Source organism: Pituophis catenifer, unplaced genomic scaffold, assembly GCF_029215685.1.
Source record: "Pituophis catenifer annectens isolate HBS135680 unplaced genomic scaffold, rPitCat1.0.hap2 SCAF_1, whole genome shotgun sequence".
Taxonomy (NCBI): domain Eukaryota; kingdom Metazoa; phylum Chordata; class Lepidosauria; order Squamata; family Colubridae; genus Pituophis; species Pituophis catenifer.
The window spans coordinates 250,442,424-250,459,906 of NW_027256881.1; the positions used below are offsets into that span (position 1 = coordinate 250,442,424).

Genomic DNA, 17,483 nt, shown 5'->3' on the forward strand with positions numbered 1-17,483 from the left:
TTTATTTCTGCTTCTGAAGCTCAGCTGATCAGGGGCAGCAGATTGAATTGGCCCTCCTCAGCTGTTTTCCTTGCTCCTTTCCTTGTTTGCAATGCGGAAGTTCAATTTTATGGAAACTGCGCACACGCGCACTCAGCGAACCGGTTGTTCAACCGGTAGGATCCCACCCCTGATTAAAAGTGAAACACTGCTACACTTTTTCACAGATCTGAAACTTCTTTACTATCCATTTTAAACTGCTTTTCATTTATATCCAATCTTTTCATAATCTGCCAGGGAGTTCTCTCCAATATCCCTCTCTCGTTGTCAGCTAACATTCTTCTACCCCATCATATTAAACCCCGCGCAAAAATGGTTAATGATACTAACAAAGGATAGCATTTTAAAACAATAACTAATTCTATCTGCTGCAACAATAGCAAATTAAAAGGCCTAATTAATTAATTAATTATTCTTTACTATTCCAAATTTTCATGTGGGATATTAAATATTTATTTCCGATATTGGTGAAAAAACACGAACGCACTTTATTCTAGCAAGGATGGAAATACTGGAGAAGTTCTCAGTAGCAATTAAATTATTCTATGGTTTCCTGAATGGCAGAAGATAAGAGAAAATGGCCTTTTGAAGGACTTGCCTTGAAGGAGAGGAAGAGCTGCTACCAAGGCAATGGTCAGATAAAAGAAACATGAGTCCTGAGCAGAAATGTAGCATGTGTAAATGTCACAGACAGGCTCTTCCCTGATTCATATTAAAGGAGAGAGGAGAGGATGTTTGCAAGATTCTGTTGCCATAACTTTACAATAAAAATAGTACATTTTTTTTTTTTAATTTGATTTATATGCCGCCCTTCTCCGGAGACTCAGGGCGGCTTACAGTGCGTTAAGCAATAGCCTTCATACTTTTGTATATTTATACAAAGTCAGCTTATTGCCCCCACAAACTGGGTCCTCATTTAACCTACCTTAGAAAGGATGGAAGGCTGAGTCAACCTTGAGCCTTGGAGAGATTCGAACCAGCAGTAAATTGCAGGCAGCTGTGTTAATAACAGGGTGCTTTAAACCACTGTAGTACCAAGGCTCTATACTACATTATAGGCCTACATGATTGATTTCCTAATCTTGGTCTACCTTGAAGGGCTAACATCAGTGGTGGGTTGCTACTGGTTTGCATCGGATCGGGTGAACCAGTAGCAGCAGCAGTTGCTGCTCGCACAAGAGCAAACGCGCACAAGAGCGAACCAGTAATGACAGGATTTGGAACCCACCCCTGGCTAACATCAGCCATATGTCAACAACAGATTTAATTCCATTCTGTTGTTGGAACACAGCCAGCCCTCACATATTTGCCAAATAAACCCTTAATCAGGATTAGGAGTAAAACCTTTTATGCAAAATAGGACAATCCACAGTGGGGGATAAATGGCAACCATAACTTCAAATTATGCTTGGAAGTAGAAATATAAGAGGAAGGCATGAGGCTCTCTTTTAATCTTAGGATAAGAGAAATGAGTCTATGTTCCTTTTCCTTCTTCTTTTTCTTTGTAATTGGAAGAGCAAATAGAAAGACTGGCTCCTTCTACATTTCAAAAGACAGAAATGCAGAGTGAGGCCACAATCCCTACTGTTTCTTGGGTATTCAGATGAAGAGAGGATTATCCTATGTGGGTTTCAGCAATCCATCCAAATAATTACATGAAGGCAACAAAGAAATACAAAAAGTTAACTCTGCTAACATCACAGTAATCATCTGGATTGCTACAGCCCAGATATGGTAAGCAGAGGTGGGTTGCAGCAGGTTCTGACCAGTTCTGGAGAACCAGTAGCGGAAATTTTGAATAGTTCAGAGAACTGGTAATAAAAATTCTGACTGGCCCCGCCCCCATCTATTCTCTGCCTCCCAAATCCCAGATGCTAAGGGAGGAAATGGGGATTTTGCAGTATCCTTCCCCTGCCACACCCACCAAGCCAGGCCCACCAAGCCATGCCATGCCACGCCCACCAAACCACGCCCACAGAACTGGTAGTAAAAATTTTTGAAACCCACCACTGATGGTAAGTCTAAAACAAGTGTAGGAAGTTAGCACCCACCCCTTTCCTAGAAGAATTAAATATTTTAGGAAATATTAAAAAGGCAGAATATTATGTTTCCCTGGATGAGAAATGAAGAAGCATGTTTTTAAAACGAAGCAGCTCCCATCTTCTTGCCCCCCCTCCACCCTTTTGTCAATGGGCCAGAGGCAGAAACCCAATCCTTTGTCAAAGGATCATCATCTGCAACACAACAGGACCCATCTAGCAACAGAAACTAACACAATAGGACCCATCTAGCAACAGAAACTCACCATATGGCACCTGGGAAGATTACATCAGCCAGCAAGGCCAGCTAAGACCCCCACCCCCTGGGAGTCTGACAACCAATCAGGATACTCTTTCGGGGGCCCAGGAAGTTCAAAGCCAGAAAGGACATAAAACCAAGGGACTTGCAGCATCTCTGCCCTTTTCTGTTCAGGAACTCAAACCATGTGATCCTGCCAACCATTAAACCATCTTTCCAAGCAGTCTCCATGTTTCCAGTGTCTTTTTCCCCACTTGGAGCTGAACCCAGAAGGATATTTCTTCTAACACAAGAAAGGCAGAAAGAAAAAGATTCACTCCCAATGCACGACAGAGAAATTGTCAGCTTAATAACTGTCCTTACTCCAATTTACTCTTGTGCTATAGTTAAAAGTTTAGAATTGGACAGAAGTATTTAAAATGGGTGAAGAAGAAAGAAAACAGTAAAGTCAGCAGAAGACAACCGGAAGTGTCTCCTGGTTTACAGGTCAGCCATTCTCTCTTAGTCAAAACCATCTCGCAATTTTGCTGTCATGGATATAAAATTATAGGCCGCTCCAAAAAATAAATAAGTAAAATTGGAACAGTCTTCTGTGCCAAGATGATTTCAAAATCATCTGGAAAGGGGAAAATACGTTAACACTTTTTCTTTCTTCTCTCTCTTCCTCTCTCTTTCCCTCCCCCACTCCCTGCCATGTATATGTGTGTGGAACTTCACAAAAACCAGAATGGATGGAGCTCTAAAAGTTCTAATGCAAAGGCCTCTTAAATTCACACTGTCTACTCAGTGAAAAGCTCATAACATGGCATAATTATAGCAACATCTTTCTGTTCTTCTTCCCAGCAGTAAGTATTGAGAAATACAGTATTATACAGTATTTTGCCTGTGATACTAATGGTAATGTATAACTACCATGACTATTAGCCAGTGAGGCATCAACAGTGAGAACAAAGTTCAATTTTCCCACTTGGTAATGAAGGTCACTAATCATTTGCCCTCCTACAACTCATGCTGTATAATAAAGATAATAAATGAACAGATAAGAATTGTGTACGGATTTTGAATGAAATGGGGGGGGGGCAAGGCAGAGAAAATAGCATATATGATTTAAGGTCATAATTTGCAAGTATTTCACACATTAATTTAAAAAATGGGAAATGTTTAAAAAGAAGAGGTGCGTCTTTGGCTTTGGCACAGCAAAAGAAGAAAAGGTAGGCACTAGTCAAACTTTCCTTAAAGACTGTATAACCGGATCATTGCAGCTGCAATATCTCATGACAGATGTAAACATTATTTCCAATGACAGTCGTAATGCACATGTAGAGTGTTTTCTGACAGCTTGGTTTCAAAGCATGTAGCACTTTTAAAGATAAATACTGGCAGTTCAGCTCAATCTTGGAAATGGATGATAAGCCACAAAGTTATGTAAGAACGTGAAAATTATGCACTAGGAACTTTTTAAAAAGCTCTTTGAAGGCAGGCAAATCAAGAGGTGGCCAGAGCATAGTATCTTTGGTTATGTTCTCTATAAACAAGAATGGGCTTGATTGGACACATCAGACTAAGCTGAGTTACTAACCATGCTGACAAGACTTGTTCAAGAAACATTTCTTGAACGGCACACTTTATCTTTTAGGGGGACAGAAAGAATCCCCAAAGAGAACAATTTAAAATGTACTATGCATTAACCAACTCTTATCATTTAAACTCGATTTCAAACTATTGTTCTTTATCCTCTTGTTACTTCTTTCATGCAGAGGTTCAACTCATCTTTATTTTAACACACAGCACACTGAAACAGCTGCAGAATATGTGCCAGAGAAATCTATCACCATCTTCTACAGCCCACCTGCCAAATACGAATAGCATCACTGAAGCCCATTCCTTCCAATTCTCATCCCAGGAAGGATATCCAGAAAGGCATCACATGAAATGGTGTTCAAGATTAAATCAGGCAAAGAAAAGTAAGCCAGAAGCATACTTTCTAGCTGTATTTTGATATAAGGCTATGTCATTGGTGGGACAGAACAAATTATTAAAATCCATAGCTTGCTTATTCAATCTTCTGGGCACACATACAATATAGACTTTCTCTGTTCTGAGGGAAGCAGAACACAAAACTATGGTTAACTGTTTATAAAGAGTTTGTTATCTCACTTCTTGTGGGCAGTAAAAGCCAGAGCCCCAGCATACATATTTGGCTGTTTGCCTAACTACAGCAGTCTCATCTAATTGAGGACTAAGTGAAGAGATGCACAATCCCAACTACTGAGCCATGCTGGTGCAGTGGTTAGAGTGCAGTACTGCAGGCTACTTCTGCTGACTGCCGACTGACTGCAATTTGGCAGTTCAAATCTCACCAGACTCAAGGTTTAACCCTAACCCTTCCATCCTTCTGAGGTGCATAAAATGAGAAGGTAATATTGGGGGTAATATGCTGACTCTGTAAACCGCTTAGAGAGGGCTGTAAAGCACTGTGAAGCGGTATATAAGTCTAAATGCTATTGCTATAGCTGTCCTTCAGAACAAACAACACAAAATGTCTGACAAGCCTGAAAGTGGTGATTTGAGATATCACCCCATTATGGCCATTTAACAACTTGATCTACATAGGAAAAAAACCCTGACTACAAAAGTATTATACATTTGAACCTATGAATTAAAAGAATAAATAAATAAATAAATAAATAAATAAATAAATAAATAAATAAATAAATAAATAAATAAAGGTTTTCGCGGGTGTTTGTATGTAGCTCTTTGGTTATTCGGGTTTTCTCCCACGTAAAATTGGAGGTGTCTTGGCAACGTTTCGACGAAGCCTCATTCATCATCTTCAGGCTGGTGTTTTCGGCTTCGTGCTGATTGCTCCTAGAAGCATGAAGCCGAAAACACCAGCCTGAAGATGACGAATGAGACTTCGTCGAAACATTGCCAAGACACCTCCAATTTTACGCAGGAGAAAACCCGAATAACCAAAGACCTACATACATATATATATATATATATTTTGCTGATATATATATATATAATCAGTCCTCAAAGTTCCAGTCCTTCTAGCACCCTCGAGGTTACGTGATTACAATCTGGGCACTTGGCACCCGGATCGCAATTATGATGGTTGCAGTAGTTACATTTATCACATTTACCTGATTGCATTTGCAACCTTCCCTGTTGGCTTCCCTCAAGCAAAGTCCATGGGAAAGGTGACAGAAAGGGTTACAACATGCTTCACAGTAAGTCACACACACTCCAGCAGCTTTTTCCCTAAAGGAGCCTGGCTAAGGCACCATGGCATGCTCTCCCATGCATCGTGGTGCACTTTTGTACACATAGCAGCAGTCACCGTTGGCTTCACCACATTGTGCCACATCTCAGTGGCCATGAGTATACTTTCATGCACTTGATAGAAGTTATTCCCAACCCAGCTGTACTTATATGCACTACAATCACCGCTCTCACACTCTTGCACATCTGGCAGCAGACACCCCCTGGCCCCACCATGCTGTGCCCCACTGGCCACTCATGCACATTCCCCTACTCATCAGCAGCCACCCCCAACCCAGCTGTACTCACGCCATGCCAGCCATGCCATGCACCTTGTCACCCTGGCAGCAACCACTCATCTACCCACCAGCCTGCTTGTGAGCCACCTAGGAATTGACTGTCGGCTTCCTCACAGACTTTGTTGAAAACCGGCAGGAACTCTGAGGAGGTCTTAGCTGAACCACAGAAATGGGGATTGCCGGGATTGTCATGTCTAAGCAATGCGGTCATGTGACATCATGCTTTACAATCACATTGCTTAGCAATGGAAATCCCAATCCCAATTTGCCATCATAACCTAAGGACTTCCTGTACATGCTAGCAGCTAGCTTATCATGATCTGCAGAGTACTCCCACATTTCTCTCAGACATCAAAAGTCATTTATACAAGGGATCGTTCTCTGGAATCTTTCTGGCTCCAAACCAGCCTAAAATAAATCAAGGTCATTTTAAAAGAATCAAAAAGCCTTTTATTTAGCAATGACATACTGTATATTCATTGATCTACACAAAAAACTGTGAAATGGGATAATTGAGAATACAATCGATTCAATGAAGAGTAATACATTCTCTTTTTAAGAAAATTCTGCCAATTATATTGGGGCCAACTACGACATTGATATTTGCAACCACGGAATGATCAGACATATTGTTCTGGCACACAATGGAAATCTTAAGCATGATCTCTCCCAAGTTAAGCCCTGCAGAATGCAATGGAGCAGACTATCTGAAAAAGTGCTTAGGGCTGTAGTCTCAGACCTAAAACAAAAACTGGATGAAGCAGACAGACCTAATATACATTGAACAGGATTCATTTCCTGATTGGAGAATGAATTACATGTACCTAACACAATTTCTTCTGCCATAGTCAATGACATTTAATCAATGCATTCCTTTTTTTTTTAAGTGAAATGACTGATCTATATTTTTTCTTGGCAAAATGAACAGAATTACTGGCTTCCGGGGAAGGACAAAGTGGCTATATTTTTGGCAATTGTGATGAAGATGGAATTTTTGTTTAATAGAGTTTGGCAGCCAAGGTTGAGAAAAAGTACACCTGAAAACTTAAAGGTACAAAGGTTTGCAGATGCAGCTTTTCTCAGCCATAGTTATGCAATTATTAGAGGTACAGAACATATATCACTATAATCACTTGCTAAAACACAGCCAGTTTATATCTTAGTATTGACCAAAATAACTGAAATGCAAGTTTTAAGTGTGTTTTAAGTGAAAAAAATTAAACATTATTAAAAAGTAATTGCTGAGAAAGACTACTACATCAAGTTATGCAGTTAAAAGGGGAACATTTATACATTTATTTGATTAAATCTTTGGTCAGCTCAAGGCAGAATACATATCTAATGCCCCTGCCTCCTATTTTTCCCCCAACAACCCTGTGAGGTGGGCTGGGCTGAGAGTAAGTGACTGGTCAGAATCACCCAGCCAGCTCACATAGTCTAGTCCAGCACCTTAACCACTACTACATCAAAGAGACTCTCTGTTTGGGAAATCACTGAAGGACTGGATCTGTTTCTAGACTGAGAAGCCCATTGAAAGGCAAAGTAATATACAAAATTATCAAGGAAACTTTGATTACTAAAAATCTATAATTCATCATTTAAACTAAAAGCATGAATTTGGCTCCATCCTCATCTCTCCCACAATGTTGCTTATTTTGTTTGGTCCCTTTTTTTCCTCTTGCCAACCCATTAAGTTTGACTCTCAACAAGGTAATGGAGGACCATTTAAGATCCACTAAACCTGAGAAGGTGAAACTGAAATACTTTGGTCACTTAATGAGAAGGAAAGACTCACTGGAGAAGAGCCTAATGCTGGGAATGATTGAGGGCAGAAGAAGAACGGGACGACAGAGAACAAGGTGGCTGGATGGAGTCACTGAAGCAGTTGGCGTGAGCTTAAATGGACTACAGAGGATGGTAGAGGACAGGAAGGCCTGGAGGAACATTGTCCATGGGGTCGCGATGGGTCGTACACGACTTTGCAACTAATAGCAACAAAATCTGGGAAGCCCACACAATTGGCAGCAAATACATATCTTGTATGATTTATTTTTTTAAAAAAAAAATCTAACCAAGGTGGTCTATATAGTATTTAGAAGGTTCCTGTAAACATGGGCTAGACTAAGAAGTTGAAAAAAATCCTGGAATAAAATAAAATAGTTAGCTTTTGAATTTAGAAAAGTTTTATATTATCCTATCCACAACTTGGACAGTTGCTACAGAACAAGCCACTATTATAATGTCCTCATCCAAAATGTATTGATAACCACTTTAAAAAAGGAACGTATTAACTGAAAAAAGATTTATAAATAATAATTGATCAATATCCTTTTTTATGTTCAGTGGCAATAGTTCACACACACGAGACAATATGATCAGGTATGATCACAACTGAGCCTAAAATTTCTTTGCTAAGAAAGTTGTTAAGTGAGTTTTTGCTCCATTTTACAACCTTTCTTGCCACAGTTGTTAAGTGAATCGCTGCCGCTGTTAGGTTAGTAACACAGTTGTTAAGTGAATCTGGCTTCCCTACTGACTTTGCTTGTCAGAAGGTTGTGACCCCATGTGACCATGGGTATGTTACAATGGTTGCAAATATGAAAAATGGCCATAAGTCACTTTTTCAGTGTCATTGTAACTTTGAATGGTCACTAAATGAATGGTTGTATATCGAGGACCACCTGTATTCCACTTAAGACTGAAGGAATACTTCCACCACAATAGGAATGAACTGCATATCAATGAACCAATTCTAGTTTCCTAGTGCATCTCAACACATTGACATACACAAACATTGTTTCAACTCTGTGTATAGAATCTTTCAGATGGTTAAAACATTAGGTCAGAAACAACAGCCATAATTGAAGAAGCTGAGATCTCATGATCTTGAACAGGTTCAACCAGCTATCATTGTATCATATCCAATTAAAGAATTTCAAAACATGAAAGCTGATGAAAAAGCTTGACGTTTATGATCTGATCTGCATAATAAACCTCAGAAATTTAACTTATTTACCACCCAGTACATTCAGGCAACTCTGGATACCCCAGTGTTTTTGAATCTGATATTATTGGCACAGGGTTATATGGTTTTATGAATCCCATCTCAAAATTCCAGGTTACCAGATTTTGTGGGGGAAAAATACTTTCCATTCATTATCTCTATAAAAAATAATTCTAATTATCACAGATGTTAACTCATTTTATGCTAAGTTGTCCAATAAAGTTGAATTGAAATCTTTAAAAGTAGCATCTTTGCTGGCGTTAGAACATTTCTGATCATCGTGTTTGTATGCATTAACAATTACTTCTCTTTATCTGATTTGATTCTAGGACTGCCCAAATGCCATGTGACTCACACAGTTGGCACTATGGTCACTCCCATAGCTGCACAATACAACGTGTCAATATCTTTTAGCTAACTCAACTCTTGCTTATCTCTTATCCTTAAAAGTGGCTTCTTGGGGATATATTAGCGGCATTTTTCATTAATATTCTCCATATGCCTTGGCAATGTTCTATCAGGACTTCGCTAACTTTCATGTACCTTATCCAATACTAGGAAAATACATAATGGGCATCATCAAATATAGCATCTATAGCCAATCACAATACCAATGATATCTGTTCAGACTCAACAGAAAAAAAACACAAAGTGATGTAAATCAAAAATTCTTAAAATAAAACGCTCACAAAACAAAATGAAAATAAAAGAATAAAAACATCACCAAATAGCACTAGGAATATTTTTTCTAAATAATCCCAGAAGAGAGAACAATGTAACACTGCTTTTCACCTTCAGTTCCAATTAAGACCAGTTAAATGAGCCTTGATAGCACAGTGGTCTAAGCACCCTGTTATTAACACAGCTGCCTGCAATTACTGCTGGTTCGAATCTCTCCAAGGCTCAAGGTTGACTCAGCCTTCCATCCTTTCTAAGGTAGGTAAATTGAGGACCCAGTTTGTGGGGGCAATAAGCTGACTTTGTATAAATATACAAAAGTATGAAGGCTATTGCTTAACGCATTGTAAGCCACCCTGAGTCTCCGGAGAAGGGCGGCATATAAATCAAATTTAAAAAAAAAAAGGGGGGGGGGGTAACACTTTTTTTTTACAGCCCTTTAAAGTAAGCTTATACTTGCTAAAAGAGACATTGATAACAGACCCAGAAAACAAACCCCACAAGAGACACAGTCTCTAGAGCAGTTCAAAGGATTTGAAAAGAATTATTTTGGCAAGAAACAGCCGCTTTTGAAGTTCTTCAGAGGTTCAGCACCATTTCCCCTTAACAAGACCAAACGTTCTTACCACACCAAATGTGTTAACCAGCTGACAAATGCAAATGCCACATCCAACAACTGGTTATTGCTCACTACAGTCTTAGATTGCATCAACGTAAGTGTAGATTCCAAATTACAGAATATGACAGTTTCAATTTACTTTGCATGATCAATCCCCATTTCAAGCATTATAACAAAACTGGAACAGCAATAATCAGAACTATGATAATCAGGTTTCAACCCTATGAAAATGCACTGAAGGAACTAGGAATGTTTAACTTTCTGAAGAGAAAACTGAAGGAGAATAGGAGACCATTCTACTGTAGAGTGCAAGGCACAGAATAATGATACTGATCGGAAAACAGATTCCAATTGAATATTAGAAAAACTTTCTACACAGGAGCAGTTCAATGATTAAATCAATTACAAGTACGCAAATCAATTACACTGCTCCCCTTGGTTGGATAGTTCAAGCAGACGGCAACAACTATCTGTGGGGGATATTTAATTTGGATTCCTTGACTAAGCAGGGGATTGGCTTCGATTGTCTAAATGGACCCATTCCAACTCTGTTCTTTTAATCCGACTTATCAAGAAGGAATTGTTTAGATGGCATCTAATGTCCAGCAGTCTTCTTTTTTAGAGTTTATAGCTGTTCTCCAAGTTGCTTTATCCTATCTGGAATAGTTGGAGGCTATTCAATTTTTCTGAAATTCTTCTTGCTGAAGATTTTTTGCCCCCAATTCTAAACTCAAGTCATTAAATCTATGCCACTTTTATATCTCAAATTAGCAATCTCAAATTAGTGTTTATATTGCTGGCTCATGATAAGACAAGCACCAATTTTCAATATTAAAATGTAGGAATAGCAGATATTTGAAAATTGATTGATATACGCTATAAATCACATGCACTCATTTTTTCCTACTTCATGGAAGAAATTATGGATATTTTAGTACATGTGGTACAGTAGCTACAGTAAGGCTGTGCAGCACTTTGGATATAAAGGGTAAAGGGGACTCCAGACCTTTCTGAGTGCTCATGTATCTCCTCTCAATATGCACCATGCAGCTGCCTTCCAAAGCTTCACTGAAAGCCTTTGAAAACATATATTTGATTGAAGGAGCTGCTGATGTATCCTACCTGTGTGCCTAGAACTTCCCAGCCAGAAGTTCTCACATCTTGAAAGTTGCTGAGGTTGAGAAATACTGGTCTAAAGCATCTTTACCCGTTTTAGTTCAAAGCACTAACAGGTTCTGCTAATTTGCTTGCAAAATAGAGATGTTCTTAAGAAATAAAAGAATGGAGAGGAATCCAATGGATCTTCTGTCCCAGCATTAGAAAACATGTCGCCCTCCAGATGTTATTGAACTACAACTCATCCCTCAACCATATTCACTAAGTGAGATGGGCCCTTTGGAAGACCTGGAAGATAAAGAACTGGATACCTTCTGCCACGTGGATTAACAGATGCCTAAAAAAAGAGAGAGTTAACAATCCTTCCTTATTCCCATTGTGTTTAGTCTCAACAGTAAACTGAAAACATTGCTTCTTGTTCAGCCTCAACAGAATCATCATATTTAGTTTTATATTTAGTCTTTCCACTAAAATGCCAGAATGGCTTATAATAATAAAAATACAGAAAAAGTAAATCTACTATTAAATATAACAATTATAAAGACAAAAGGGAAATAATAATTAGTGGTGAAGAATTACTGATATTTTTGGTAATGCAATGTATTTCACCTAATGCTTCTTCCTTCTGCTTTAAAAACACCCACCTAAGAAAATGTTGCAACTCTCATAGTATACAAAACCTTGGTAAAACCGTTAGTTTCAACACTAAACAGACAAAGTGTGGTCTGTGGTTATATGTATTACCTCAAGCTTAACAGTCATTTGACATTATTTTGAATATTAATAATATAAAAACCATACATATATAAATGGCCATTTCTTCAAGCAGTATTATTCTTAAACTAACTTATCTTAAAAACAGTTCTCAACTTACTTCTAAGTTGTTGAAATGAAATGGTGCAGTTATATTTTCAAGAAATACTTTAAAAGAGCAATTGGTCCTAAATTAGCCAGTGAGCTTGTTGAGGGCTGATTTCAGTTCTAATTTAATATCTTGCATTATATTTAAGGGGCGTGCATAAGCGCACCAGCATGCCTACCGTCCCTGTCCTAATGTTTTCTTTTATTTGTATCCTTTTCATGTATTTATAATTATGTTTACACTTGTATGTCATAAAATACATGCTTGATGAAATAAAAAATAAATAAAATTATATGGTTTATTTATATAGCACCCGCAATTGTATACGATTATAACAGAACTCCACAGATAATTTGTAAAAGGTACGCAAGGAGGCTGCAATCTAAAAAAATTGGGAAAGATAAAGATAGAATGCAAATGAAGTTACAAAGATATAACTCTGTTAATTACCTCATGCCAATACTCCCACATGGCAGGGCACATAATAATGTTCTTAAATTGCAGGTAGATAGTTCCCAGTTTAACTTCTTAATAACAGCATTTTAATGGCTTGTCACATCATCAAGAAAAGAATGTTCAGATTCCTGCAGCAGATGTTTTGAATGCTTCCAATAACATATGTTAAGGTTTTTTAATATCTTTTTTTTATATCTTATTTTAAATAAGCCCAATATGCTGGGGGAAAGGCTAGCATGAAAGCATGAATCATCAAACAAAGGAGGATGAAAAATTCCATGCACAAGGGAAAAAAATAAATTCCTTCTCAGGTGTACTTTCAATAATAATTTTCAACTTTCTATTAAAATATTGCTAAACTATCAAATGTGGACTTTATTTCAATTGGGCATCATTACTATTATGAACCAACCTATAGAAGTTAACTTGCTTCTAACCAATATATTTCAAATGCAAATAGATCTAATAACCTGCTTAATACAAATCACTATACTTTATCCTAAACTGTTCTGCATTTCATATACATCTTAATAACCAAACAAAGCCGATAAATCATTTGCTAGTTTACTACAAAAAAGCTATTCTTGGCTCCTTCTCAATCTTCAGAGGGGCAGCACTTACAAAATGTTAAGTAAGTAACATTTTTACCTACATGCATTTTAAAACATGCATCTTAACTTATAACAACAATTAACCCAGTGTATATAAATTACTGCATTTTTATAAATTGTTACACATTACAGGACCATAATTAGAGAAATGTCAGTTTAGTAGTAATGGTTCATTTTCTTAGAATATCATAGGAGTTTTCTGAATATAAATGACCATGCCTAAAATAATGATAAATGATATAAACATATCATTTGTATGGGATCATACTACAAGCTGATATGACAAACATTTCATCATCCAATAATGATACAGTACTGTAATGCTAGAAGCTTACATTATTACTCATCAGACTGTGCTTAAATGCCATTTCCCACAACCCCATTAATTCCAGTTTAAAACTGTCTTTTAACAACAGGTTTCCTAAACTTTGGAAAACTAGAGTCTAGAATACGGGATGGTGAAGCGTAACCACGACAAGGTAACTTCCACATTTTAGCTCCCCTACGTCTACTTTAATGAGTGATCCCACATTGTGCTTTTAAGTGCTTTTGCTTTTGCCCCCACTCAAGGCAGCATTGTGCAAACCTCTGCCATTTCAGTTTGGACCTTTGGCTGACTTTAAATCATTACCCCCTCTTTGTAAAACCGGAATGCTTTCATCCCAAAGGAACGGAGGGCATTCAAGAAACTTTACTTCCTGCCATTCCTGCTGTCATCCAATGGGGAACCCTGAATCCATATGCTAAAGGCAGAAAGCCGAGATGCTAACCCTTTGGACCGGTTCTGCTTCACCCACACTGCAACCTTCTCTTGCGTTGCGGTGCTTGTCAAGTTTTCCAACTTCCCGCGGAGAAATGCACACTCCAGGGAGAGCCAGCCTGGCCACCTTTCTATAACCCCCTTTGACAATGCATGCAATTGTGAAACAAAACCCTGAGCACTGTTGGGTAAGGAAGAAACTTGGGGTAACCCAAGCTGATCACCCATTGCTCAGCTCCGGCTGCCCTCGCTGCTCCGGCATTAAGAGAAAAACCTTACCTGCTTCCTCTGCTCCATAGCTCTAGAGGTGGAGACCAGGTGATCCTGAGCAGGTTGCTTTCTCTCGACGGGAACCCTCGAGCCGGAACAGCAAGATATCCCGGCGTTGGGGGTTTGCTTCGTGCACTCCCCTCTTCCTTTCTCCCTCCTTCCCTTCCTTCCCCTCCCTCCTTCTCTTTGCCGATACACCCCCACCCCCGAAGCTGCTCTCTAGACAAACCTAGTCCCCGTTCCCATGGTGACAGGTACCGCCTCTTGACGCGCACGGATTGGCGGAGGCGCTCCCCTTTCTGGGACTCGCGTAGGCCTACGATTGGGCTACCTCGAGACAACCAGTTTCGGTTGCGCGACCAGAAATTAAGCGACGAAGGTGCGTTGCACCGAGGGAAAGTACGTGGCGCTAATAAGAGCGGGCGGCGCTTTTTTTTTTTTTTTTTTTTTCAAAACCTGATTGACGCGCTGCTTTGAGAACGGGAGCCGGAGGAGGAGCTACGGAATGCAAAGGAGCCAATGGGAGAAGCCTAAAAGGGAAACCCACCGAGGGTCCTTTTCCTTTGATAATCTGTCGATGAATTTCCCTTTGCTTGTTTTATTTGAGGGGAGGGATTGGTGGGAGGATGGGGCAGCCTGCTGTCGAATGCAGTAACCAGCATCTGGAATACACCATAGAAACAACATCATTAACGCTCCAATCTATAGCACTGGAAAGAAGATATCAGGGCTAATCATTGTCTGGACTGCAGAAATCCGGTTGATCGCTGAACGGAAGAGGGAAACGTGATGTAGAAATCTGGGATTTTTGCGCCTCAGATATGCTAATCCTGCAGCAAATCAGCTTCATGGGATTCCGCAGAATCTTTTTATACTTATTATGCATCAGCGAAACGACGGTAGTAGCCAACACATTGATTATACGTCGTGCTGAAAATCCGCTTTTCTAGTTGGCTTGTAAATTGTGGGATTTCAATTCCCAGTAAAGTTGCTGGGGAGCTGGAAGCACCAAGTGGACCGAAGCAAATGTGCATGGATCCAAGTACATTATATTTGATAAAGTTGTGACAAGGGTCTGTTGTTTTTGCTACAAATACCATCAAACAACTTGTTGACTATTTTAGGTTCTTGGTAACGACTTGTTAGGTGGACAAAGGTGCCAAATCCAGTGTGAACATCTGGCTGACTGTAACCAACTATAATAAAAACTTATGCATTTAGTCTTATTTTATAAGGGTTGGATGTTGAGGATGGCCTAGCCAATTAACCTTTGTTTTGTGGTATCGAGAGAGAGTGTGGAGAGGTTTATTTTTTTCTGTTGAGCCTTCAGGAGGAATTTAGTTAGTTCTAAATTTCTCTGCAGATATTGAAGTCCTGCAGAGGGTTGGAGGGTTCATTGTCAATCAGATTCTTAGCCCCACCCATCCCACACAATTGCCACCCTTTTGAGCTCTTGTCTCTTATCTCGAAGGGAGATACTGAAATTCCTATAGACAGAATTATACACTAAGCATAATTTACAATAATAAAAATAACATGTAACATTTGTGGAACTGGAAAAAAAAATTATAAATTGTCAACTTCCTGGCTCTTCATAGACAACTGAAGAAGTAACATTAATATAACTATTTTCTTCTACACAATATCTTTCATAAATGTATTCGAGTGTTGGGTTGATTCTAATGTAGATAAAAGAAATAATGTGAATAAAAGAAAGGAATCATACAGAGTCAGATATATGGGCTCTGGAGGACCCTCTCTATTCACATTATTATAAGGGGAAGACGTGCTTAGATACATGAACTCTGAGAGAACCCCTCTATTCACTTTATTATAAGAGAGGAAAGTGCTTGTTGGAAATTATATTAACAAACAGTTAAACCCCATTAAATGGTAATATATCTTCTGAGACCTAGATGTCACGAAAGGACCGCCATATGGAAAACATCTGAGTGACCTCACTGTGAATGACACAAAGACCTATATGTTACAGAGAGTTACTTAATCCAATAAATTTGCCCAAGGACAGTAGTAACTCTCCCATTAGCAACTCCGAGCACTTAAGAAAAGTTGTGTGGCTAAGATAATTTTATAAACTAAGATTAATGGTTTAAGTAATTAGATGAACACATTATCCAATGTATGTAACCATATAGGGAAAATCGGATATATGATCTCATGTTAACCATATATGGAAAATGTATGATCTCACTGAATCCTTTGTCTTAGAAATGTATAAAACCAGTTGTATCAGGGTTCTTCCCTTGTTCAAAGCTTCATGTACAAAACTGGCTCTGAACCTTGCGCAATAAAACTGTCTCTGGCTGACCCAGGAATGTTGCTTGGTCCTCATCATTCCACAACAATTCTGAATAATTTGAAATAATAATTTCAATAATGAAATTATTGCAAAAAATACTATGTTGCTGGGAAAACATTCTTTTTCATGACTACTACTTAATCATTTTAGCCTGTACTTTAGTCACTGTAAAAAAAGGAACTACTTTGCCTTTTGAGAGAAAGTTATGCAAGAACCTTATAAAGATAAGTTTGGATTCTCCTTTGCAAAGGTTCCATATAAGGAATTAATCCAGTTTGAGATTTATATAATATACTGAATGATTACTTAAGCATACAGGTTAGATTTACACAAAATGTGATTGGCTTGTTTGATTTTAAGTTGTATGTGAAAACATTCACTATATGATTTATTCATTAAATGGTAATACTATTAATTATATCTGGGTGGAATCAAGAATTTCCTGCCTGAACTCTTTTTCTCGTACAACAGCATGGTTGAAGGAATTATAAATTGTGAGGTCAGAGGAAAATGAAATGCATGGTTATAAGCTCGTGTCAACAATTTCTTACCACTCTGGGCTACCACATCTTTGAAAAAACAATATACATATATTAAGATCCTTAATATTATTCTGCAATAAATATTATCCTATATTATATGTGACCTTTGTGGGAAGTCCCCCACAAAGAATGAAATATTTTGGGAAATATTAAAAAAGACAGAATATTATATTTCCCTAAAGGAAAAATGGAGAAACATTTTTTTAGAGGCAGAAAGCAGAACCCAGTCTTTCTTAGCCGACAGCAGATGCCAGCACTTAAGGAGATAAAGAGCTTATTGAAAGAGGAAGCCAACTATCTAGATGGCTCCATTCATAAGCAAAGCAAATATTGCCAACAGAAGCC

The 17,483-nt window shown here is 38.5% G+C and overlaps 1 protein-coding gene across 1 annotated transcript in view; it reads right to left on the reverse strand.

The window, feature by feature from the left end:
* NUCB2 (nucleobindin 2) overlaps nucleotides 1–14,467 on the reverse strand; it is a 43,696-nt gene extending 29,229 nt beyond the window's left edge. The window contains exon 1 of the mRNA XM_070933574.1: nucleotides 14,286–14,467. Coding sequence (XP_070789675.1) covers nucleotides 14,286–14,303 — 18 coding nt within the window. The 5' untranslated portion in view covers nucleotides 14,304–14,467. The remainder of the gene's footprint in view (nucleotides 1–14,285) is intronic.
* Between the last annotated feature and the right edge of the window lie 3,016 nt (nucleotides 14,468–17,483).